This window comes from Tauraco erythrolophus, chromosome Z (assembly GCF_009769465.1).
Source record: "Tauraco erythrolophus isolate bTauEry1 chromosome Z, bTauEry1.pri, whole genome shotgun sequence".
In the NCBI taxonomy this organism is placed as follows: domain Eukaryota; kingdom Metazoa; phylum Chordata; class Aves; order Musophagiformes; family Musophagidae; genus Tauraco; species Tauraco erythrolophus.
This window is the reverse complement of record NC_141496.1, coordinates 15,336,346-15,362,527: the sequence shown is the minus strand read 5'-3', so window position 1 is coordinate 15,362,527 and position 26,182 is coordinate 15,336,346. Positions and strand designations below refer to the sequence as shown.

Sequence of the window (26,182 nt, the reverse complement as noted above, 5' to 3'; positions counted from 1 at the left end):
CCACAGTTAGAGAATGCCCCTTAACATTTAATTGACAATTTGTCTGTCTGTGGAGGCAAGATGTTTGCAAGCAAGGAACAAAATCAACACCAAGAACAAATCATTTAAAGTGTCCTAACTTCAATTTTAACTGAAATCTAGTTCAAGTCAGATTCTTTCTCAGACTGAACCTGGACCTATACTATTATTCTGAAGATGCACTGAAAGTTGCAGATGCTTAAGAGACAGTTAAAGTAAACAGAGCAGCTCCTAAATGAAACTCATTCAAAGGTATATTAGATTGATCTCATTCCTGGAAAGAGTGCTCTGAGTGTGCCCTCAAAGAAATTCAGCCAGAATTTTCCTATTAAGCTTTAACAATGTTGAAATTATGTAACTCCATACAAACAGAACCAAGTAATTTTCCAATAAAAAACTCTGAATACACACTAATATTGCACTCATTTACGTCTTTAGTGAGACAAATAATAAGATATTTCAATTATTTTAGTAAGCAGGCACAAATATGATGGCAGAAGAAACAGTGATTATTTCAGTGACGTTTGTCAGGCAATTCTGCTCTCTGTTTTGAAATATCAACCTCTAATAAAGCACGGCTGTGGAGTTGCAGATTTTTTCACTGAATCCTAAAATCCTACATCTACAAAACTGTAAATGCTACTGTCTACAAGTTATTAATCTATGTCAGAAGTTACCTGAAGTTTCTCAAACTCCTCTTGCTAGTTGGCAGTCTCGCAAGGGAAGTGAAAATTTCTTCTAGTATTAACTGTCTATGCTTTTCATACCTGGAGAACACCTATTTAGCAGTTACATGATTGTTAGAAAATTATTTATTGCTACGTATATTGCTAAAAGTTATAGAGAAACATACAGTTTACATGACACAAACTATACATACATTGGTTTTAATGTATTACTTTGTTTTTTTCAAAGGAAGCATTTCTTTATAAAATACATTAAAACTTTTTCAAATACAGATTTCTAAAATGTGTAATAGCTCTTAAAAATATCTTATGTTTTACAAATTTTTGTCAATGATAGAATACATTGTATACAGTATGGTCAAACAGTGTAACACTAAGCTTTCAGACTCCAGTAGAGCAAAACTTTGTGGTAACATAAATTACGTGAACACATGTATAGTTGTGCAGCACATTTGAAAAACAAGTTTTACTTCATATCTTAAGCTTTAATGTTTGCCTGACATGACATATTCAGTTTACAGTGTCAGGACTGTACAGTTTGCTTCTCCTTTTGTTTAGGCAGAATACTGGAGTATATCATCCTTATGAAGATGGAAAACTCCTACTTGAACAAGCACATCTGTGTTGCGTGGCATTTTTCTTGAAATGGTATTTTATCTGCCCCATGAATTTTTCACATTGTCACCTCTTCTGAGGAAAAGAATTTATTCTATTACATAGAAATATCCTACTAGTTCTATACCTCATCTCATTGCAAAAAATTCAAGTCTTACCATAGGAAATAAGGAAAACCATACTGCTAAGATTTCTTAAGAAAAGGAAGGACAAGTAAGAGGAAGGGGTTTGTGTTTACACTTTAAATGACATAACCAAAATTAAGAAGTTCCTTGCTTAAGTAGGATAATTCTTCCCATAGAGCACTGCAAATAGGGGCAGCTCAGGTAGATCTAATACTGTTGCTAGATTATGACATCAAACTGTAAAAACATGCAAGAATAAAATTAGTTCTAAACACCAATTGTCTACCAGAGACAAAATATGGCCTATGTACATGTCCTAATAACTCTAAGAAGTACAGGACCATGAAACAGCAAACGAAGAAGTACTTACTGCAGTCACTAACTTGATGGCACATAACTGTAGTTCACTGACATTTTCTACAAAGAAAGGTGTTATTCCCATAGACGATACCTATCAATGGAAATAAATTATTCTAAGTATATTTGACTAATGAACTTATATTTATGCGATTTCATAAGTTATTCATTCAGCAGGTAAGGTATTCAACAAGATGCATTACTTTTATATTATGCGCAAATAAAGTTATTGAAGGATATTAGAGAACAAGTCCTGTGAGGAGTGGCTGAGGAAACGGGCATTGTTTAGGCTAGAGAAAAGGAGGCTGAGGGGAGACCTTACTGCTCTCTGCAGCTACCTGAAAGGAGGCTGTAGTGAGGTGGGTGTCAATCTCATTTCCCAGATAACAAGCGATAGGACAAGAAGAAACGGCCTCAACTTGTGACATGGAAGGTTTAGATCGGATATTGTGAAAAATTTCTTCACCAAAAGGGTTGTCAAGCACTGGAACAGGCTGCCCAGGGAAGTGCTTGAGTTACCATCCCTGGAAGTACTTAAAAGATGTGTAGGCACTTGCAGAAATGGTTTAGTGGTGGACTTGGCAGCGTTAGGTTTATGGTTGGACTTGACGACTTTAAGGGTCTTTTCCAATCTAAATGATTCTCTGACTACATTTGAATGCAATCAGGTTAAACCTTTCTTAAGTATACAAGAAGAGCCATTAAAGATTTGAACATCAAATGCTCTTCTCCTGCAGATTACCTACTACACAACAAACTAGTTACTTCGATGTTAATAATTCGTAAGTTTGTACTGACTTCATGCTTCATGTCACTGCGATGATGATACTTTATATTCTCTCTGGGAAAAGAAAAACCAACATTCTTGGACAGAAATTCTTCTGATAAAACTTACCTGAAGGATAGTTGTATCAGTAAGAAGCTGTATCTCTAGCAACTCTGACAAGCTGCTGACAATGTCACAAACTTTGTTATACAACATCACTATAACTCTTTGCTTGTGGGTGGAACACTTGGCACGTTTTGCTTTTGAACTTAAAACACCACCTAGAAAATAAAAATTATCTCATTAATTTTTTCAGTGTTTCACATCAAATATTAGAAAGATGATTTTTCTCAAAAAGTGTCCCCAGAACAACTCCATGACTACAGCTTTGTAAAAGCAACTGCTTACAGAAGAAAAACTATTTAGTAGCATCAGCTGGAAAGCAAAAATTTCACACGACACTCATTTTTCATAACTGCTCCAAATTCTGGATCCAAGATTTTTAAAAAGGTTCTTCGAAGTTGGACGCACACATCTAATGGTATGCACGTGACAACAAATGCTCAATGCTAAATAGTTTTCACTATTAGCATATTTCACTAAATAAATCCTTATATACACAGAGATTATGACTATAAACCAACTTACTCTTATACGTAACAACTAGACACAGAAGCTGAACTTCGGACAAACTTCTAAATCCTTTAGCCGAAATACTTTGGCTACATTGACATTATTGCACTAAATCAAGATTTGTACAACTACGGTATTCAGAGGACACATTTCATTCATTGTTTTTTTTTACTCTACATTTCATCATCCTCAGACTAACACAAAGCATCAAAACAGGATGCTGCATGCGATATGGAAGAACTTTCAGTATAAGAACAGCATATAAAAATTCTATTCCAGAAAGTTGTTATCACTTGCATCTTCAGACAGTAGATTATGTTTTGACATTTTTTAATATAGAAAGATTTGTTTAAAAATCCTTAGCATACTAACCACCATGAGGATCCACTCTATACACAGGATCATACTGAGGATAGAGAGTGTTCTGCAAATGAAATTTTGTGTATTGAATAACTCTTTCTATTACATCTTCAATATATACAGCTTTAGGCATATTTGGTGATGTCATAATATTGATAGCAGTAAGACAAGCATCAGCAGATTTTGTCACTCTTTCCATAATAAGATCTCTCCATAATCTCTCCTCATCTTCAGTGTCATTGTTCTGTAACAGGCAAAAAAAAAAAAACAACAACAGGATAGTGTGAACAAGAAGTAAAATTTTCATCCTTACCAAGCAAAACATAATAACGTTACCTTAATATATGCACACATGTACATAATGTTGTGTTTCCTTTTTAAAACAAAAATAGTTTGTTTTAGAAATCAACTAATGTTTGTTTTACTAGTAACACATTTGTAATACGTCTCCATAAGTTACAAGTCTTCCAAGTCTCACTGTACTCTTCTGGTAGAACACAAAGAAGCTTTCTGCACTTAATTGGGAAGTGCTATCAGGGAAGATTGCCACATACTCTACTTGAGACTGAGGTACCTTAAGCAAAATCTAACCTCACTCATCCAGTGTTTTCTTCAGTGGCCTGTGCACACCAGTAGCTACTTTGAGCAGTCTAATTTTTGGTACTAGAGGGAATTCTTAACAAAAATAATGTCTGTTTAGATTTAGCACAGGGTACAGAATCTCTGTATTGCTGTATTTGCACAAGTTATAAAAACAAACACACCTGAGGTTAATTATGACCACCCAGCACTACTTAAATATTGTAATAACATTATTTATAGCAAAACCAGGCAGAATTTTTCACAGCTTCTCTGGTATAGATATAGCCTATAGAGAGAATGAATCTTTCCTGCCTGTCTGACACCATAGTTCAAGATTGTTGGCTTTCCTTGTAAAAATAAGGTGCTGGTGAAACCACATCATTTTTTTCTCTTTGGAGTAAGAGAATCTAAAATACTACCACAGTGCATTATATATGTGATATACAGATATCTGTAAAATCAACAGAAATCTGCAAATCAGGAGATCCCTGAAATTTCTTGCATAGAATGGCTTTAAGCCATTTGTTCCTTCCACAAATATTTAAAATTGAAACAAAAGAAAACTCAGTTGCTCCCAATACACCCATTAGTTACTAGGGTGTATATAGTATAGTATAGTAAAGTTTATAGTATAGTATAGTAAAACATGTTTAGTCTTGAAAAAATATAATCAATTGAATTTTACATCTTAAAATTTGGCAATCTCAATCACACATATTTTCTCAGAAATTCCTTTCACACACATACAGCATATTTGAACCTATCACTAAATAGGACTCAAGAGAAGAAAACTATGCTACACAATGTTGTGAAATCATGTAATTTGAAACTCACATGGTTAAGTAATGTAGAAAGCTTTGATCCATCTTGAATATTCTTCTCCAAAATATTAAGGACTTTTACTGTCTTCTCTGTTGAGAGCTAAAACAAGAAAAGAAACACATCAAACAACTGCAGGAACATAAAGGCTTCCAAATTGCAGAAAAGAATGTCCCTGGATGAAGGATAGAACTTGTTATATAATCTGAAACAATTAATTGTAAGCAATTTGAGATAAGGATTGGATCTTGACTTCTGTGGTTTCTGACACAGCACAATTGAGAATGCTGATAATATATAACTGAACCAGGTGAAACATATTCTAAGACTGCAATCAAACTGCATTTTCAACCCATAAAATCCATAGAAATAGATTTAGAATTGCGTATCTGTCATTAATGTTGTATAGTTACACACTTTTCCTTTCAGAACCAGAAATTTACCAAATCCAAGTATCAATCACAAATTCTAACTGACCATATACAGCTTTATGAGGAGAAAATCCAAATTCCATGAACTAGCAGAAATAAAATTCCCTGATACTTGAGTGGTAATAAAAAGGAAACATACTCTTAATATTAGTGTTAACTTCGAAGAACTAGCATGTTGAAAAAAGTAACTCAAACTCACTGATCCTTCTACAGAATTATGATTATATAATTTGTAGAATATGCTAAACTCGAGGAGAGACAGTTTCACCCATCTAGGTACTATTGGCACTGCCTTTAGAAGCAACAAAATTCTGATTTTATGCATACATGTATGTATGTACGTATGTGTGAAAAATAGGGAACAGAGGTTAAGGGTGAGAACTATCAGCTAAGAGGAACACTCAGGTTGACAACACACTACAGAGGAAGGCAGGGAGATTGAAGAAAGTCTAGGAAGAGTATCTAAATTTTAGATTAAAGAAAACCCTTCAGAGTGACTTTTATAATAAGTGGCTTCACAGACACTTCATAAACATAAGTCGTCATAAGCAGGCAGAGCAAGAGTGTAATATAAGACTGCCCAAAGACAAGAGTTCCAGGAAGATAAGGAAAGCAAGAACATTGCTTCTAGAGGTGCGATACCAACAGTCCGCACCAGCAAAAAGTTCCCTTGAACTGAAGTCAGGAAGGGTATGGCAAAGAAATCACAATATGCAGTCTACAGAAAATGAATCTTACTATCACCTGGGGTGTTAAATTTTCTAAGTTTGAAAGGCCTTTTTGGAGAGACAGAGGAAGCAGGCAATTCAGTGTGATGCTTGCTGGACATCATACATTTACATTGCACTGACGGTATGTATCAGAAAGGGCGGATTTTTTTATTTTGCCAGCAGGTTTTGATTTACTGTGGTTGCTCAACACCAGCTGCAAGGAGCAAAGCCTATAGGTTGACGTGCTTTTGTGAAAGTAGATTATTATTTCAGATTTTACTGCTCAGGTATGGGTATTACATATTGGCATACAGTCAGCATTGACACAAAGACGGACCATTCAACAAAAAAGTGTCCGCTTCAGAGACATGAGAGTGAAGATATGGTAACTTTTCAAGCACTTCAGCTAAGTCAGCAGAAGCAGAACTGTTCCCAGTATCTGTTACATACACATCTGAAGAGGTAGAATGTTTTTACAGGGGACATAAGGTTTTGTACATTTATCAAAATTATATGTTCAAAAACAGTTAGACTATGAAGATGTACCTTGTCCATAATGCCCATTGCTTTGATTTTTGCAGATTCACTACCCAACTCACTAAGCTGATGTTTTCCCAGTAGCAATTCCTGTGGAATCTCATCATCATCGCCTTTAAAAAAAATTAAAAAATTAACAATTATATTTCTAATTTGACTCAAGGAAATCAGTATTTACAGCCAATATAAAGAACCTAACTGAAGAAAAAGAACTGATTTTCCAAACAGCTAGCATCTAAGATTTTCCAAACAGCTAGCATCTTATCGTTCCATATAATGAAGACTGATGATGACAACTTTTGTTTATGTTAAAACACAACTAAATATGTCTGGTTCTGAAATATCATTAAACAGCCTAACATTAGGCATCCATTTCTAAAATTCACAAAGTAAAAATCTGTAATCTAGCAAAACTCATTTATTGCAGCTATTGTTCCACCATCCTCATTTCAGTAAAACAATCTTAAATTATTGTAGTCCCAATTCTAAAGTTCAAACCGGGGAAAAAGCAATAGATGAAAAACATGTATGAAATTAAGTACCTTGGGATACACTGTGTCTTAATCGTATTCACCCTTACAAAACCCCATAACGTTACTAGACACAGAAAGAAACAATGACCTCACTTTTAAGTCCAAGGTTGTATACACTATTGCTTTAAAAACTGTAGTAATTTGTTTACTACATTCCCCTCCTTGTTCTAATCCTGTGACAAAGATGGTAGGAAAAAAAAATTAAAGAATAGTCTATTATCTATTTCAACAGAAAGTCACCTTGGTCAACCTGAACTACTTCCTCAGACACACTAAGCCAGCTGGTTTTCCACTGAAATGAATAAGAAGCATGCAGGATTCAGTGCCTTAGCCATAAATGCATAAGGACTCTGCCAACTGAATTGAATAATCATGTTCTGTTGGGTCAAAGGCCACAACAGATGTAAAATTATGTTTCTCAGACATTACTGGCAAGAGAACCAACTTATATTAGTGTTGTTTACAAACGCATGTTTGGCAGAAGGTAACACCCTAATGACATCCCAAAGAGGTATCCTTTCCACTCTGGAGGACTACCATTTGTCTCTTTATGATTTATGCCCCTTTTGGAGTCTGCAGGGAGCAGGAAGGAGGATCAACTTCCTGCAGTGGCAAGTGAAATTAGAAAGGTAAAGGCCACTGTTCAAGGTGGAAACCATATAAATGCAGTATGCCCTAGCATGTATCACAGGCAATGAAATCACCAAGGAGAGAGTTTGAAAATACTGAGGTACAATTTTTTTGGTGTTTCTTGTGTTTCTAATTGGGGAAAGCATTATTTCTGACACATTACCAAAAGCTGTAAAGTCCATGTCTTCCAAATTTTCCAAAATATTCTCTATTGAAGCAGTAAACCTTTTGAATGTTGAAGAATCCATCATTTCTAGTGAAAAAAGAAATTCATATATAATTATTTTATATACAAAACAGAAAATACAAACTGCAGTAAATAAATATTCTAAAACTACCTTCAGGTGTTAGTTTAGGTTCATAAGCTTTCCTCTTCTTTTGTTTTTCTTTTTTCTTCATTTTTCTAGCCACTAATTAAGAGAATAAAGAGTGAAACAAATACTTTCTCAAAAATGAAAGAAAGGATTATTAGTATATTTCTTACACTTGTATTCAATACTGCACGTAAATATGTTTATTTTTAAATGTTTAACATTTACATTAAAAAGGCACAAGTATTGTAGGGTAAAATTATATTTTTGAAATGGTCAGTTACCCTCACTGAGGCTAGGGGGAGGAGAATAATCATCCATATCAGAGTCATCAGGACTGCGATTACGGTAACGGCCACTACCAGAAGTCCTCCTTCCTTCGTGATAATGACCACTTCTCCTATGGTCACCAGAACCTCTTCTGTCATGTTCCTCATACTCCCAAGCTTCATCTCTATCCTTTTTATGTCTTTTACGAGAAGCTAGAAATGAAATGTATTTTCATTATAAGTACAAAAATACCACTTTTAATACCTCAAAATTAAACATTTTTAAACATTTAAAAGACGTGTAGATGTGGTACTTAGGGACGTGGTTCATTGGTCGACTTGGCAGTGTAAGGTTTACAATGTGACTTGATGATCTTAAAGGCCTTTTCCAACCTAAATGATTCTATGATTTGCAAGTCAAATGCTACTGTACAGCTGTTCTATAAAACAAGTGAACGTTCTAAACCTATTATACGAAATTCTGTTACGGCACTCTTCTAAATTATTTCTTTTGAATTGCAGGAAAACTATGCCTGAAACTGTCAAAGACAATAGCAAGTATTTAGAAATACAAATTTACAGGGCATTTGTCCTTTTAAAGCAAAGTAAGGAAAGTAGAACAAATTGAGTTAAGTTTCAAACTTTCATAAGAGAACGCTGAGATAATTTCTTTAGTTATCTAAATTGTGACTATTACTGGGTGTCTGTGTTCCAATTCAGTGATTGTTTTGCCCATATGATATAGTAAATTTCAATGAGACTTGGCAATCTAGTTGCTTAAAGATACTCTATTTCACCAAGACAACTAAAATTTTGTCTTGATATATATTGCAGGAAATTCAGTGTAAAGGAGAAAGCTGGAGTCACAATTCTGGGCCAGACAGCAAGTCAGTACCGTGTAAGGTTATTACAAACAGTTTTCAGCCCGGACCCAAAAGCCCAGCAGAAACAAATGTTGAAGAAACTGGGATCAATGTTCTATACAGAAACAGAAATTTGGAGAAAATAAGGTGGGGGCGCAGAATGGAGAGTTCTCTGTTATTTTCAAAGAAAATCTTTTGTGTCTTGAAGGGGAGAAGATGCTGAAGTGTAATAGGCAAAGCATATGGAGAAGGAGGTAGCTTCATCCATGAAATCAGTCAACTCTCCGTTATCTAATGTAACAGGATAACTGAGCTAGCAAAGACATGTCTAACACAGACTGTGCTGTGAAGATCAAACCAGCTCCAAAATGTCACACACTGTACTAGCAGTGTTTATGCTTCTGAACCTGCATATAACAGCCCTGACACCTATGTGTCTCTACCAAAGTCTCGTGAAGTTTAAAGACGTATCACTGTATATAGGGTTGTTTCTGAGCAAAATGGCTCCAAGTATTTATACAGAACTGAAACTGAACTGACAAGTTCTTCCCACAATCCCAGTTCATTAAGAAGCACAGGAAACGTATCAGGATATAGTCACAACTGCTATATGTACCAGGATATAGTCAATAGTCAGCCCAGGCTCAGAATTAATTAAAAATAACCATTAAACCTGAGGCAATACTAATGCTCTGCACTGCATCCTAGAGGGCTCCCACTTCTGAAAATGTAGTACAAAACTTCTGCACAGAGGTGGTCCAAGTGTTTAAGGCAGTAACTCAGTTCAGGCTCTGAGCTGTACTGCTTCTAAATCAGACTTGCTTCTAGAGACAGTACCGTCACGTTTATGACACCTGAGCTACTAATGCTGTCTGAAATGGTTCAGAGTTAACTGTGACTGAAGAAACGGAGGGCCATCTTGGATACCTGGAGTAAGTGTACTGGAGAAAAAATTAAGTGTTTTATGGGAAAATACTTCAAAAATCTTGACTGATTCTTCTCCCACGAGACAGTGTTTTGTGGAGGCAGATGACATCTGTCTCCACAGTTTACAAATCATCACTATCCATTTAAACTCTGTAGCACGAATTCTGACCCCAGCCACATCTCCATGAGAAAAGTAACTTCCAATATGTCTTTCCAGTAGAATTTTAAATTGACCAGTTTATCAATGCTGCACGACAAAACCGAATGACAGTTGTGCTGGCTCTGCATGACAAAGAAGATGAACATGGGAACAGCTATTTGCTATCACTGCTCTAAAAAATTTATTTTGAAGTAGATAAAATTGACTAAAAATTTAAATATTAATAACATTTCAACAGTTATTATTGATTTTATACTTAAAGACTATTCAGAATATAAATATCCGATTTCCTTCTGAATTCTGCCAAATATTTTTGCAATAACATATTTAGCACCTATTGTATGTGAATGATTTAATCAATTTTTAATTTCCCATCATTTAATTTAATGGAACGTGCCTTTAATAACTGAAACTCAAAGAGAATTATATTCTTTTATAACAATCACTATTTCATATTTTTTAAAGTTCAATTTTAGAGAACCAAAAGAATTCTGAAATACATATTTGTAACAACACAAATCTATTCAGTGTACTCATCACAAATCTTTCATTCTCTTGATCATTTTGTCTCATTTTAATTCAATTCAGTTCTACAGTATCCTTAGAGAAACAGAATTTCTTTTTAAACCAGATGTCCTCACTGAATTGTTTAGAATGATGGCCACATCTCTTGAGTGCATATAATGAGCCTAGAATCCCTTAAGGCATATAATTACTGTGAAAGTTTTCCCTAATTTGCTTTACTTCGTATTTCAGAATTTCAACAGCCACTGTGGCTAATAATTAGATTAAGGTATCTGAAATTCTTGACAATTCTCTCCATTCCCAACCAACTCAAGTAATTTTGCTTTACTTATTTATTTTTTTAATTAACTGTTCCAGATTATTAACATCACGAACAGGTGGTATGATACAGTAAAGAGAGAACACAGAATCCTGAATGAAGCAAATAAAGATTAATCCTTTGCCATAATCAAGACTGACTACAAATTACCTCAAGACCTCATACTGACACTCAAAGCAGCATAATTCAGTTATAATTAAAAGGAAAAACAAACAAATAAACGGACATTCTTTTCTGCTTCTTTGAAAAAGATCAGCGGTATCACTATTTTATTTTTTACACGTATGTGTGCATAAGCACTGTGTATCTGCTGGACAAGAACACGAAACATTAAAAAGAGGAGTAAGCAAATCTTTTTCTTTTGGATCCTAAGAAAAACTAAAAATCAAAACATTCTGTTTCACAAAAGTTCAGTAAGATGTTTATACAAGCAAAGGTGGAAAGAGTCTAAACTTGGGAAAAAATCTTCATAAGCAAGATGCCTTCTCAGGTTAACAGTAATAGGCACTTCTGTAGCCCTGAACGGGTAACACAGCTAAGATGTTAACTCAGACTGAACTGGTCACCTCCATGTGAACAGAGTTCTTTTCAGTGTCGGCTAACTGAACTACCATAGACATAAACTAACCATAATTCTCATCAGCAAACAGGAAATCCCTTCCTAACTTAGAGACATGTAACAATTTTTTTGACACTTAGGAACTTCATCTGATTGCACAGCAAAATTCTAACTACAAGCTTCCTCTCTTCCTTTGAAAACAATTAATTCAAGAATAGTATAATCAGCAAATGGTATTTTGAGAACCCACCAAAAGCAACTCCAGTTTTTCAGGCAATATGCCAGAGAAATAATAGAAGAAGAAATATTCTTAGAAAGTTCTGGGCAGTAAGATTCTGAATTTGTCATATCAGAAAAATTCATGATAGGATTCATCATTCTTCTTATCAATAAATCTAAGAATAACTTAAAATTCATTTACTGAAACTTTTCTTTGTATACCTTTGTATGCAAGTTTTCTGTGCTCCTATAGAGGATATTTTCGTTAATCTGACGGGCTAAAAATGTTTCGTAATAAAAATAAAAAACAAAAAAACCCTAGGCAGTAGCTTCCCATAAGTTAATTAGGAAAATAAATTTAACAACTGGCAGCTTTTCATTTTGAGTGACAAATTGATATCAAGTAATTCTTATTTTAAAAGGAAAAAAAAGAGCTCTTGGCTAAGTAGTTGTCAGGACAGCAAATTTGTTTTCACGTGTTTCAGGGCAGCCAACTTGAAAAAATTAAATGTCTATCTTTTTGTAAAAGCAAAATAGTATCTTTCTTTAGCAGTAGGAACAGAACGACGTACTACTTACATTCAAAAGCTTCTTCACTGTCATTGTCTTCATCAGAACTGATTTCAGCATATTTTGGTTTCTCATTAACTGTGCTACGTTTGCGCTTGTTCATTTTCACACGTTCACAAAGTGGCATGGTGGATTCAATTTCTGCCAGGAGCTCAGGAGGCAACTCCTTTAACACTGACTGATCTATGCTACCTATTAATGGAGAGTAAGAAGAGCAAATGTAAACCTGAAGATAGCAATAAGGGCCCAACACTACAGCGCTTTTCTCAGGAACTGCTTCCAGCATACCCACTAATAACACCACAGTTAGATATACCTCGATGTATTTGACAGCCCTTTTTAAAGTTGCATTTATTGTTCACACTACAATTACAAATCAACATAATAAATTGTATACATATCTCCTTCAATAAAATATTTTGTCAGACATATAAACAAATTCAAAAAGGTGAATATCCTTTGTAAAAACATATTGTTGCTCTGCTTCCACAAAATTTAGTCTTATTTCAGTTCATCCTCTGAATTGAACAGGTTTTCTAACAGTGTAGGTAAATTCAGGATTCTTTGTGCTTCATTAACAATTCTGTTTAGTTTCATTCATATTATTTAGTGTACATGACACTAATCTTCCCTTTTCCAGTAAGCACGGACAATCTGTGGCAGAACCTCTGGGGTCTTATCCCTAAACACAGGACAAACCATTGACAACCAAACCTCTGCTTCAGATTTTTTCTTACCTCCTACCAGTAGTTATATAATGCAACCCAAATTTTTGACTGACTTTTTTTTTACAAAGCAAAGCTGAAAGATTTTTATTTAATATAAACAAACACCTAGCTGGATCACATCAGGTTTAAGTAGGTAGACAACATCACACCATTCTCGTCACATTTCGAAACTACAATTAGACCCATAGGCAGTCAGAATGAAGGAGATTTGCACTCAAAATGTTTACAACTGACACAAGGAAACCAATTTAATTCAAAAGTACTTCTTGGGGTTTTGTTTATTTTATGTCTTATATTTATTTATCAAAGAACCTATTGCACAGATTGGAAGATTATCAGACTAAACTGTTAACCTATTTGCAAAAACAACAAAACAAACATCTTTGTCATAAGCATGTCTCTCTCCTTCCCAAGGCATACAATATTATTTAGAGATGAAATCACCTGTCAGTTGCTACATAGATGCACACACACACACTCTCACTCCTCCAAAAAAATCATTTTCTGGATGATAATTCACTTTTAAGAGAATGTAAGATATGAGGAAGCTACATCTGCTCATAAAACAGAAGTTCCACTTTTATCTCAGCACATTTCATCAGCTGAAAACACCACCATTAAATGAATACTCTGAGAAATGGTGCATTTACTCCAGTGGCTTTCTTCTTTCCTCTCCCATTCTCTGCCCTAAAGTTTATGGAAGGATATACAGCTACATCCTATCAGCAGGATATAATCCTCTGTTGAGCCCCTTACACTCACCTTTCAACCACATCCATAAAGGGATAACTCCTGAGCTCAGCTCACACACAAACCCCCCTCCGCCCACCCGAAAGAGAGCAGGAGACTGAGATGCCCTCACCACCACCCAAGTGACTGAGCTCACAGGATTCTCTGCTGCAACAGATTTGGCAGGAGGGAGAGAAGTAGTGTTAGGAAGATATGTCCTATATCATTCCATAGAACCTGCTTGAACACATCTTTAAAAATAATTTTTCCTCATCTGCCCCAATACTGGCGCAAAAGGAAGGCTCCCAGCCCTGGGCTAAACAAAAGAAGAGGTTCAGACTCCCTGCTTACTCTTCAGTCCTTAGCTCTGGCCTTGGAAAATTGCGTTCACTATTATCTCTAACATATCTTTCTAAAATGTTTTTCCATTTTTATGCTAATATCCTAGCTTTGAATCCAAGATTTTTTTTTTCTTTCCTTCTTTAACGATCTTTAACTGGGATTAGAAGAGCCTTAATATGAGGAAATATTTTCCAGCAGTAAAACTTTTTAAAAGTTTCATTTATTACCAGTTTCACCTATATCTACAACCACAAAAGTTGTCTACAAGCAATTAAACCAATTATCAGAAAATTATTTTCTATCACTTTCAAGCATGTTCAGTAAGTTACCTCATTTCAGTGCATTTTCTAGAAAAGATTTAACTTAAAATATTGCAGGTTTCAAACTGCGGTAGGGAAACATATGTGAAGTAAAACTGACAGCGAAAGTTCGCCCTGCTTCCCTCACACTCGTGTCATTCTTATTTATTTGCGTTAAGTTGCCACCCTGAGATAATCACCATCTGCCAAAGTTACCTAAATTCTCAATATTGCTTTCCAAATCGGCAGAAAATATTTCACAGTGTGGTTGGCCATATTGCCATGACATGATTATTCTCTGCAGGCTGGGCACCTGATTGCAGACAGGCAGAAGTACGCCAGCATGGACAGGTCAGTTCCTCTGTGTGCACCACCAGCTGACTGGATGAGAGTGAGGTCTAATCTGCATGCTGCATAGCCATGTGCTTGAGCTGTGGCGTCCCCACACTAATACTTCATGTCTTTTTGTATGCCTATAGAGTGCCTGAAGAGACTTAGCTTACATTCGGCCCCAGACTACAGGAAAATTCACATACACAAGCTTCAAGACAATTTCCACAAGTGAAATCACTAGAGGGCCTCAGATCCTGGTTCTCTAACACATATTCTCAGTTTTATGCGCTGCTTTTAATTTCACTGAAATCAGCAGTCCTACACATGTAGCATAAAGCCTGCAGTAAATCGGGCCAAAGACAGACACTGCAAAAGTGAGCTACAAGCAGAGGAACAAAATTGCATTAAATCTCCAAACCACAAACAAAAATAACAGGCTAGTACTCTCCTACCTTTTAGGAATACCTACTCTTGCTTTCCTTATTGATTTTGTTCCCGGGGTAGAACACTACTCAATCTTTTAAAATAAATCAGTTACCACAGTATTAACTAGACATCAATGAAAAAAATAAAAATGCAACTACTTTAATATTTGGAAAAATAACTTTCTAACCTTCTCAATATTTGACGTTTTCTGTGTTCTCCAGTGCTAAATTCAACTAATTGCACACTCTCCTACAACAGATATTGCAGATGACAGTACAAGCTTACCCCTTTTTCTTTTATTAGACAATAAGTAAAGCTTTCTTTATTCAAGCAAGGAACAGCAGAAAAGAGAACAAATAGAATTATTGTAAAGTTCTCTACAAGGTATACTTAAAGTTTTTGTTTCTGTCACAATGCTCCCTTCACCATGTCTGGTGCATGCCCAGTTTCCTTAGCTGCTGACAATGGTAAGAATCAAATCTAAAAAGAGGTTTTGTCATGCAGTACAAAGGAGTTAGGCATGACTACACATGTATCTACAACTCTAATATACATGGAAAAGGACTCCTCCTTCTTTCTGAAGAAATTCAGGGATATTATCTAGTGTGGGACTGCAGGCAAGAGCTTGTTAATATTTATTTTACTTTATTACTTCTGCTGTGTTAAGGGCAATCTTCACTAGAAACATCTTAGTAAATTCCTTCTTTTATACCTCCATATTTTGTAAGGAAGATACTCTTTATTTGTTTAGGGTAGTAAAGAAATACTTCAGAGAATCCAGTTCACCACAAGAATTCAGTCCCGTGGCAACAAACACTACGTTATAAAATCCATGCCAACGTCCTTTCAGTTTATGGGATAGTTTTCAAAAACAATTAAAAGAATATACAACACAAACCTCTTTGAAAGTATCTACAAAAACAGATATGATCACCTTCAGTTTTTCAATTTCTTGGTAAGTTTGCCAAGATTCAGTATCTTTCATGTTTCCACTTTAATCAGTTACATTCTCCTCTAGTTTGCATAGAAATACCTAAGGAGAAAGTAACTTTATTAAAAAGTTACTCCACCAGTTATAAAGAATGCCCCAATAAATTAGCTTTCTGAAGAACTGTCCTCATCAATGGAATATCTCCATTTTTAGCAATGTGTGTGATCAGTGTACACAATATACATCACTCACACATATTCTCAAAGCTGCTGCAACTGTTAAAAAAAACGAAAAAAAAAAACAGAAGAAAAGCACCATCAAAACAAAATCTTTGTCTCACTGTAACGAATGGCACGCTAACAAACTCCACATTAATGAAACTGAAGGGCAAGTCACAGAACAGCTGTTAAGAACAATGCATCTCAAAGAACTGCACACACGAACAGCCACTTCTTCAGTGCTTCTCCACATGTATGCAATGCTGTCCATGATTTACATACTAGTTGCTCACTGGAGGAAGAACTCATTCTTGTTTTTGTTTGACTGTCATTATCAAAAGGTTTCTTAGACAAGGTATTCAAGAATCTTCAGTTGTTACTGAATATCCACTGACCATCAAGATACTCGTTTTCTCACCAAGCAATTCTTAATAAAATATAATACAGTTAAAGATCACCCAGAGAATCTTGGCTAAAAGTGCATTAGTCTGTAAGCTTCCTCCCATGTTCTATTTTAATTTGGGAAGCTTTTCAAAAGGTTTTGCCATGTATAGTAGAAAGATTTCTATAAACGTCTAGTGGATGTACTATTGCCCTTCTTTACATATGGCTTAAAAAAATAACGGAAAGGCACAAATCTGATTCAAAGTTCAGCATCACTTTTTGTTCAAAACTTGTTGGGTACCTTCAAGTTTGTGACAGTCTTTCGCTTTAGCTAATATTTATGCATATCCCATTTTTAGAAAGATCCAAAATCACTTTGCCTTGAATTCACAAGTCAAGTAGATCTCCTTGATTCAGGCAGATGAATGCCTTCAAGAGAGGTTGAACATTAAAAAAAGACAATATCATTAAGGACTTTTACTGGATTCCTTTGATAGGGACAGCACAATTATTTTTTGACACAACAATCAGTGTGCTTGTATTAGTTTCACCTGGTTTGACATAAAAACTTTAAACTAGTAGCTGTGGAAAAGGGGATGATACTTGCTGATGCTTAGGTCAGCTTTCCAGGATCACAGAGGCCACTCCTGTCACAAAATCAAAATCAACACTAATAAACTGCTGTCTTCTCAGTAATGTTTTATCTTTACTTTCCAAACTATGGAAAACAGATGTATAGTTTTTTTGGTGAAATTTTCTATGAACTAACAAGCCATTAAGATTCAAATACATTCAGAAACCTAAACTCTGAATTGCTACTTCCATAACTATAAGAGACAGTTAATACAGTGGAAACAATCTGTACCAGTTTGCTTATTATATGGTTAGTTTTAAAACACTTGTGACATCAAAATGGCCTGTTTATTCACACATCTATTGCGACAAATGAACAAGTGCTTGAGGAAAAACTGCCTCCAAAGTTCATTTCAAAACTGAGGTTTATGTCAATGAAGTCTTCTGCATAAATTGACCTCCCATAAATTTTGTCTTTTCCAATTATGTGTACCAATAGTTTGCAATAAGCAAAACTGCAGTTAATCCAATTTCATATTTGTAATCTCTCTATCTTGTATTTTAAAATGCAACTTTTTCCAACTATCAAGACGTTATACAAAAGAACACACAAGGGTTTAAGAGGGAACAGTGCCAATTGTGTGGAGTGAGGATGTGAATCTTAACTTTGCACTGAAAATAAAAACCTACAGATGCAGCTCAATTTTGCCCTCTTCTTGGTCCCTTTTTTGCCACAGAAGACATTACCTGCTACTGGACTCTTCTTGTTTTGCTGATGACTAGTATATCCAGTCTTGCTGTTACTCCATAGCGGCCAAGCTCTCCTTCCTTACATGTCCCCTCTGAGCATTTGATATACGATGTTCTTCCCTTACGTATCAACAGCTTACTAACTTTCTCAAGTAATTTTTGGGTCACCGCTATATTCACATTGATAAAACCTCCTATGTTAGACATATAAGGAGGAAGGAAAGCAGTTTCTTTCTGAGTTAGCTCAAACAACCTTCAAACTCTGTGCTAAATCAAATAAAATACACTCATACTCCATAACAAGAGTGCCACCTTCTTGTTGGATAGCCACATCATTGTAACTACAATGGCACAGACTCAGAGTGTAATTCTGCTACAACCACTCGTACAGATAAGGTTCTACTTATCTAAATAACTAAAAGAAAAAAGACGAGATAAAAGTACTTCCCTACTTTATAAAGATGTTTGGAAAACAAACACCCTTTTAAAATTGTTAAGGACTGTTACAGTATAGCACTCGGGTACTACAGTGCAAAGGGCCACATGACTATCTGTGATTGATGAACAGCTTGTTGGTTAAAGCTGAAAATTTTTTCTATCTCTCAGTGTGCAAATTTAATGATAGCCTTTCCACCAGGCTATCCATTAAATAAATGCTCCAGTATGTTCTTTATATGGTGCACTGAGGCCTTGGTGATCAGAGTCAGTTGTCCACCAGCTTTACACACCTCCAAATGATTCTGTGCCCTGGAAAGTTTCAAGTGCAGAATGGGAAACACAGGGGAATTGCAATCCTTTTCTCAAAGAGGAATTTAAGATATGAGGAAGCTACATCTGCTCATAAAACAGAAGTTCCACTTTTATCTCAGCACATTTCATCAGCTGAAAAAAACACCATTAAACGAATACTCTGAGAAATGGTGCATTTACTCCAGTGGCTTTCTTCTTTCCTCTCCCATTCTCTGCCCTAAAGTTTATGGAAGGATATACAGCTACATCCTATCAGCAGGATATAATCCTCTGTTGAGCCCCTTACACTCACCTTTCAACCACATCCATAAAGGGATAACTCCTGAGCTCAGCTCACACACAAAAACCCCTCTCCTCCCACCCAAAAGAGAGCAGGAGACTGAGATGCCCTCACCACCACCCAAGTGACTGAGCTCACAGGATTCTCTGCTGCAACAGATTTGGCAGGAGGGAGAGAAGTAGTGTTAGGAAGATATGTCCTATATCATTCCATAGAACCTGCTTGAACACATCTTTAAAAATAATTTTTCCTCATCTGCCCCAATACTGGCGCAAAAGGAAGGCTCCCAGCCCTGGGCTAAACAAAAGAAGAGGTTCAGACTCCCTGCTTACTCTTCAGTCCTTAGCTCTGGCCTTGAAAAATGAGACCTGGCCAGGCTGGTGGGTCAGAGAAGAATCTGAACACAGCAATGGAATAAATCCATGATACAGCAGAGGTCATCGTTGCTCACAGCTAAGTAGCATGGATTCAAAAAGGATTTTACAACAGCACAAAATACTCTCAGAAGCAACAAACATATTTTTGATGGAGGCAAGAGATTTCCAAAGAGCACTCCGAAAGATCAAGGCAGAGAGCAAGGAATATATCCCACATGCACTCTCTGAAGATGCCAAAAGAACTCACATTTACATCAGTATCAATGATTTCCTCAAGTTATCTGATTGCTGTGGCAACTATAGCCACAAGTTATTTTATTTCGTATTGCTATCATGGACTTTTTGTCTTTATAAAAATTGATAAAAGGCTAGTGATATTTTTGATTGAAATTGATAAACTAGAGATCAGTCTAGTTTTGCAACATACTTCACAAAAATTAGAGCAGTACTTAAGAGTAAAACACTGCAAGATTGGCAACTGAAATAAATGCAGTGCTGCAGAAAATCCCTCACTTTAATGAAGCAATGTCAGGGGATTGTTTTTGGATTTCACTGTCATTGCTTTTGAACATATGCACTGAAATTTAAGCCAGCTCAATTTATTGTATTAAAAAGTTTAAGGTGTTTTGTACAGTTGCAAAACACAGAATGTAATCTTCTGTTACTATTAATGTTTAGAATCTGAAATCTATCATTAATAAAAATACATGATTGGGAAAATGCATCAATTTAAAAACTGAGCAATGGGGCCTCACCTAAGAAAAAAAACCTTAATTAAATAAAATCAAATCACACATCCTAATTTTTCTTCTCTTAAAAGAAATGTTTCCATGGAGCAAAAATAAATTCCAAATTTCAAGTAAACAGTTTAAATTTTCTTACATAAAATCAGTCACCTTAAACAGCTGAAAATGTTGAGCAACAAAGAAATTAATCTACCAGAAGCAAATGTGAGACTTTCCCCATTTGTATTTTGCTAAATTTACCCTTTTTTTAGAAGAAAATTGAAACAAAAAATTTTAAGCACATACTCTGCATTTAAGCCAAGAAATAATATCCATATTTAGATAATCAGACACATGAACAGGTCTGCATTGCATACCGTAATTGTGGCTGACCCACATTTTCACATACTGTAATGCATTTTTGCCAAAAATTATTTACGCAAAATAGCCTTGGCTATTCCCAGAAGTAAGAGGAACCTGATCAAGCATCCATGTCCATGAACCAAAGGCAGTTTCAGACTTTCAACAAATTGTTCTGGCAAGTTAGGTTAACAAATTTCTATCACCTAGATGTGCCAAAGTAATATATCAAACATGAACTGATTAAACAATGCACTCCTAGATCTGCAAACAGACAAAGCATCATATTTCAGATGAACCAAAGTACAATGAAAGTAATGGGTTTGGTCAAGTTCATTATTGCTGCTAAGAACTAGATGTGCAATTCGTACTACCCATGGAAAACTTAAGAACAACTATGAGAGCAAGAATTGGAATAGCTACATTAGTGGCAAAGACTAAAGTAAGAAATAACTAAAGGAGTCACCAGGCAAAGCGCTGTGCTGACAATGACTCCTATTGCTTTTGTAACAGACCAACACAAGAAAGGACTCCAGTGTGCAACAGCTGAATTCCTGCTGCCTACTGATACCAGTTTATCCAACAACTACTTCTGAAAAAACAGCACCAAAAATGAAGGCCCCTGAGAGTATGTACAACGCTCATAGAAATCCCAATATACTTTCTGGGATAGGATGGACATACCATGCCTAAAAAAGTCCCTGCAAGTAGCAATGATCCATTCCAGTGCAAAGCATGCTAGAGATCCTCCTAGACTATTGGATTTAACAGGTTATACATAGTTTGGTTTCGGCTTTTGACTAAAGAATGCCTGGAATATTTTTCAAACTGTGAATCTGTTCAATCCAGAAAGGAGAAAAAAAATTAATCAGGGCTAAATGGACAAAGCATACATTAAAATGAATCATCTGCAAACCCAACATATCTTTAAACCCTTCTAATGCCACAAGTGACAGCCAGCTCCTCTTCTAGTCTAGTCAAGTTGGAAAGTAGTAGTCACGAATATCTCAGAAAAAAGGAAAAACCAGAAGACTGTAGAATTCTTATGAAAGTGATGGTTTTTTTCCTAAAATTACAGTTAAATTTAGAGTTTAAGAGAAGCTTTAAAAACTTCAGCTGAGAAGAATCGTTATAAACTCCTTGCATTAAACCATGAAGTATATCCTTTTTTTCTCTGAAACATGGTGTAATTTTCTGTAGAACTTCAGGTAAGTTATGACATGCTTGATTCACCTGGTGGTGTACACACATGCCCAGTGGATTATGACTCTGGCCTTCCCATATGCAAATGCAGTTGCTACCAGAAACTCCAAGCCAGTGATTTCAAATTTCAGATTTGTGGAATTACAGACTTTGACAATGCTAAGCTTTACAAAAGCACAATCTGTAGTAAGCAAGCTGAATTGCAGCCTTTTTCTTTCCAAAGGAAATATGTTTTAACTCCAGTTATTTCCTTTAGCACAGCTGCTTGCCCCACTGACTTCAGTGAGTACAACAGTGCGTCTGTTTCAGCATCAAGAGATTGTCATTTTGGAAATAAATTTGAGTGAAGTCTAACATTCTTAAATGGGATATGTTAATATCCATAAGATATATTTCTCCAAGTTTTTCAATTTTGTCCTTATAGAAGTCCTATACGTGAAGGATTTAAACAAATGTTTAAAATTGATACTCCTTTTTTGTCCAGTTTTCAGCTGTACCAGAAAGTATTCGTGAGTAGCTCTGCTGTGCTAACTAGAAGTCTGTGAGAGGCATCACAAGTTGGCTCATTGAGCCAACACAATCTGGATACAGCATTTCATCCCGGAACGCTTCCTTTCTTGTCACTACTACCTAGAAGATAAGTACCTAACTGATTACTCTGCTTCACAAGTGAGATTATTTCCAGCAGGGCTAGAACTCAAAGATGAACCATCATGTTACACAAATGTCAAATGATAGTTAGTATAGGCTCTGAAAAAGTCACCTGGAATTTAAAAAAAAAAAAAAAAAATCCCCAACAAACCACACAAGCACACAACAGAAAAATCTAGAAGCATTGTTTTAACTTTATGACAGGAAGATGACTGAGCAATAAATTTTTTAGTTGATCCTGTAAGAACATTTATGAAGAGCACCTTTGAAGAAATGGCAAATCTTCACTCAAATTTCAGATTATACCAGAAGAGGACACAGTATATTTATGAAGGCTTGTAGTGTGCAACAGAAACCTGTGTTTAAAGTTCTGTGTTGTATAGATGAAGAAATCCTATACAATCTGTGTAACGAAGGAGTAGCATTCAGAACAGTTTGTGGGTTTTTTTAAACAACAAATTCTTTTTTAGGTGATATTCGAAGACCCAAAAGGTATTTCTGCACAAGTCTTAAAAAACACACGTTCATTTGTCCTAGAACTAAAACTTGCATTACATATATAGTGCTTGTTTTGGAAAGGCAATCCTTCAAACATATTAGAAACCAACTCAGACATGTCCTTACAGAGACAGCTACAGTTTTTCTTATTTATTCATATCTGTTTCATACTTTAACAAAGGAAAATTTGTCTTGTTCAGAACGCAGTAATCATGAAACTGTTAACAGCTTCCATCCCAACACAGCTGATAAGCATAGCTCTAAGAAGCAGCAGAGAAGGTATATGCTGAAGCTCTGAAAAGAAAGGATAGCAAACATGACCTCCTCATTGCAGGCACAAACTGGAAGGGAAAAAGTTTCATGGATTGCTCAACAACATATGTTTGCATTAAAACCAGGATAAAAGGCATTCACAGATGTTAAAACCTGAATAAAAAAGTGTTACCATTCATTCTGACCTGGACAAAACAGGCCACAAAATTTCACCAAAGACCCCTTAACAAAAACACTATGATAAAAATTTCCATAACTTTCTTCTGAGTTAGACTGAATCTTTCACAAAAATACTCAAAGGTCAGGAGAGAGAGAAAAGTTGCTGCTTCATTGTAAATGCCAGAAGTGACTGTTGGGATGACTCAATGTTGCCTACTACAGCTATCCCTCCTATTCATATAATAACAAAATTTCAAACATATCTATAAAATTTGATTTAAATGTTACTTTGTCTTTTTGCAGTACAATGCAAGGTTTATTCATCCACAATAAATGTACAATTTTCAAATCTGAAATTTACTGAAACAATGTAAAAGTTGTATAGACTTTCAGTTTGCAAGGCATTAATTTTAGCTTTAAACAAGTAAATTTTACTGAGTTTTATAACAAATGGCCATCAGTCTCTTAAGATAGAATGACTATCAAAATGGTGTTTTGAACTAGCTGAACTAATCCTATTTTAACCTGTATTTCAGATAAATCAAAGTAATGATATTGAATGTGACAAAGCCAGGAGAAGACATTTTCTTGGGGAAGGGATGGATGAGAGCAAAAAAAAGGACAAGAAATACAAGGAAGTAAAATAAGAAAAGATAAAGCAAAATATACTAAGCTACATGGAACAAGAGGGATGTGAGAAGTGGAAAAATGATGCTAGCAGGCAACACTAGAAAAGATTTGCTACAATCTATTAAGAAATATATGATACAAGAAATAAAGAATGTTTATGAAAATTTCTTTCTTAGAGTATTAAGATGTTTATAACTAAAAATGGCACAAAGTAAAACAGTGAACACTATTTCTTTCAACTGGAGTGAGGACATTGTGGCAATGGCATGAATATTTTCTGTATCAGTCAGGTGTTAACAAATAGGCTTTGGCTTATACTTTGGCTTATAAAGAGGTATTTTTCTAAATTACAAACTTTTTCAAACATTGGAAGTTCACCTAGTTATTTAGCATTACATATCCTAGGAAAGAAGTTACCAGGAAGTCAGGCAAAAAACGTGAAACTAAAAATATACAAGAAAAATCTGAAGTTCAAAGACACTTTCTCCAAAATCTACCTGTCTGAACAGTCAAAATCTGATTTGCAAGAGAAACACAGCTACAACATTATTCTTTCCATGAAATCTATTTCTAGTATCATTGTAAGCACCTTATTCTGAATACAACAGCAGAAAGACTCAATCAGATTAAACATTTTCTTTACCTGGAAAATATGTCCCAAGTTATTTGAGAGTATGTAAGAAATATATGACTGCAGAAAACAAAAAATACACAAAAACACCGCAAAAGAGTTATAAACCTGACTTTAAAATTAATGCACTGCTCATGTGTGACACAGCTACTAGAGTCATGCCAATCAGACAAGAGTCATTAAAACCTTTACACATTACTAAACCGTTCTCTGTAAATAACCACATACAACGGACTACACAAAAGTACTTCAGAAACATTTTAGAAAGCATGCATGCACTGTGTATGGTTCTGAGAGCTCTAAAAATTATTGATTTTTTGCACATAGAATTGTGTGAATTCAAAATCTATTGAGATTAGAGCGAAGTGCCATCAGAGAGTTTCCAGCATTCCCTATCAAGTACATAAAAGTTTCATCTGAAATCTTTAATCTAAACTGACAACAAAGATGTCATAATTTTATGTCTAACTCTTGATACCTATTATTAGAAATGGAAATTTTTCCTGTTTGGAACCTCAAAAAGGGACAGGGGAAATGTACATACTTCCAGGATAAAGAGAAAATATTTAACAAGGAGGCTAATATTTTACAAGTAAGCAACACACATCCTGAATTCTTAAGTCTTTGAGAGTTAATACAAACAGGTTAGTAGATAAAGAACAGACATAGCACAATAAGTTCATTTTACAGATATCACCTCTGTACACGTGCGCATAAACAGTTGCATATTCACAAAGATGACTTCGACACAGTATCTCCTCAGATCAAGTGCGTAAGAGAACATTTTAATCTCAAGTTCATGATACATTTGGAACTGCATTCATAAACCGTCCTGCATACAGATGAAAGCCTCTCCCCTGCCACTTGATTGGACTATTTTGAGACATGACAACTCTATAAACGTAACTGAGAAATTTAAATGTTTTAAATGCTAAACCTTAAAAATGAAAGGAACCCTGACCAGTTAGTAATATCGACTTCATGATGTGAAACAATCTACTTCAGTCTGAAACCAAAGAAGCCAAAATCAGAGCACCAAGAAGAAAAGCAATCTTATTCAAAAAAAAGTGTTAAATCTGCAGAAGAGACAATCAACCAGATATCAAACCTATAAACTATTCTGAATTATTACCTGTCCATATTACTAATCTGAAAATGTCAGTCAATTGTTTACCATTTCCTTTCCTCCATCTGTATACAATGGACCCTAGAGACAATAATGTCTGAAGTCTCCTAAAGACAGAACCTTTTCATAAGCTTATTGTTACACGGCCTCAAGTGTGAAGGCTCCCCAACAGAGTTGTATTTATAGTGTAAAAGAGGTAGATGGGACTTTGTAATTGTGTTCTTACTGCATCATGTCAAAACATGCCTTGGAAACCACATTTCAGATCCAAATAAGTATAAA

The 26,182-nt window shown here is 35.3% G+C and overlaps 1 protein-coding gene across 6 annotated transcripts in view; it reads right to left on the bottom strand.

Moving 5' to 3' along the window:
- The window catches only part of NIPBL (NIPBL cohesin loading factor), a 173,764-nt gene that overhangs the window by 36,285 nt on the left and 111,297 nt on the right, over positions 1-26,182 (bottom strand). For 5 of the 6 annotated variants that reach the window (XM_086629989.1, XM_086629995.1, XM_086629992.1 and 2 more), the window contains 10 exons: positions 12,534-12,716; positions 8,398-8,595; positions 8,141-8,212; positions 7,966-8,055; positions 6,649-6,752; positions 4,977-5,063; positions 3,573-3,804; positions 2,697-2,848; positions 1,815-1,895; positions 696-796 (listed from right to left, as the gene is read on the bottom strand). In XM_086629989.1, the coding sequence (XP_086486115.1) occupies positions 696-796; positions 1,815-1,895; positions 2,697-2,848; positions 3,573-3,804; positions 4,977-5,063; positions 6,649-6,752; positions 7,966-8,055; positions 8,141-8,212; positions 8,398-8,595; positions 12,534-12,716 (1,300 nt within the window). The remainder of the gene's footprint in view (positions 1-695; positions 797-1,814; positions 1,896-2,696; positions 2,849-3,572; positions 3,805-4,976; positions 5,064-6,648; positions 6,753-7,965; positions 8,056-8,140; positions 8,213-8,397; positions 8,596-12,533; positions 12,717-26,182) is intronic. The other variant, XM_086629990.1, reaches the window with a different exon arrangement.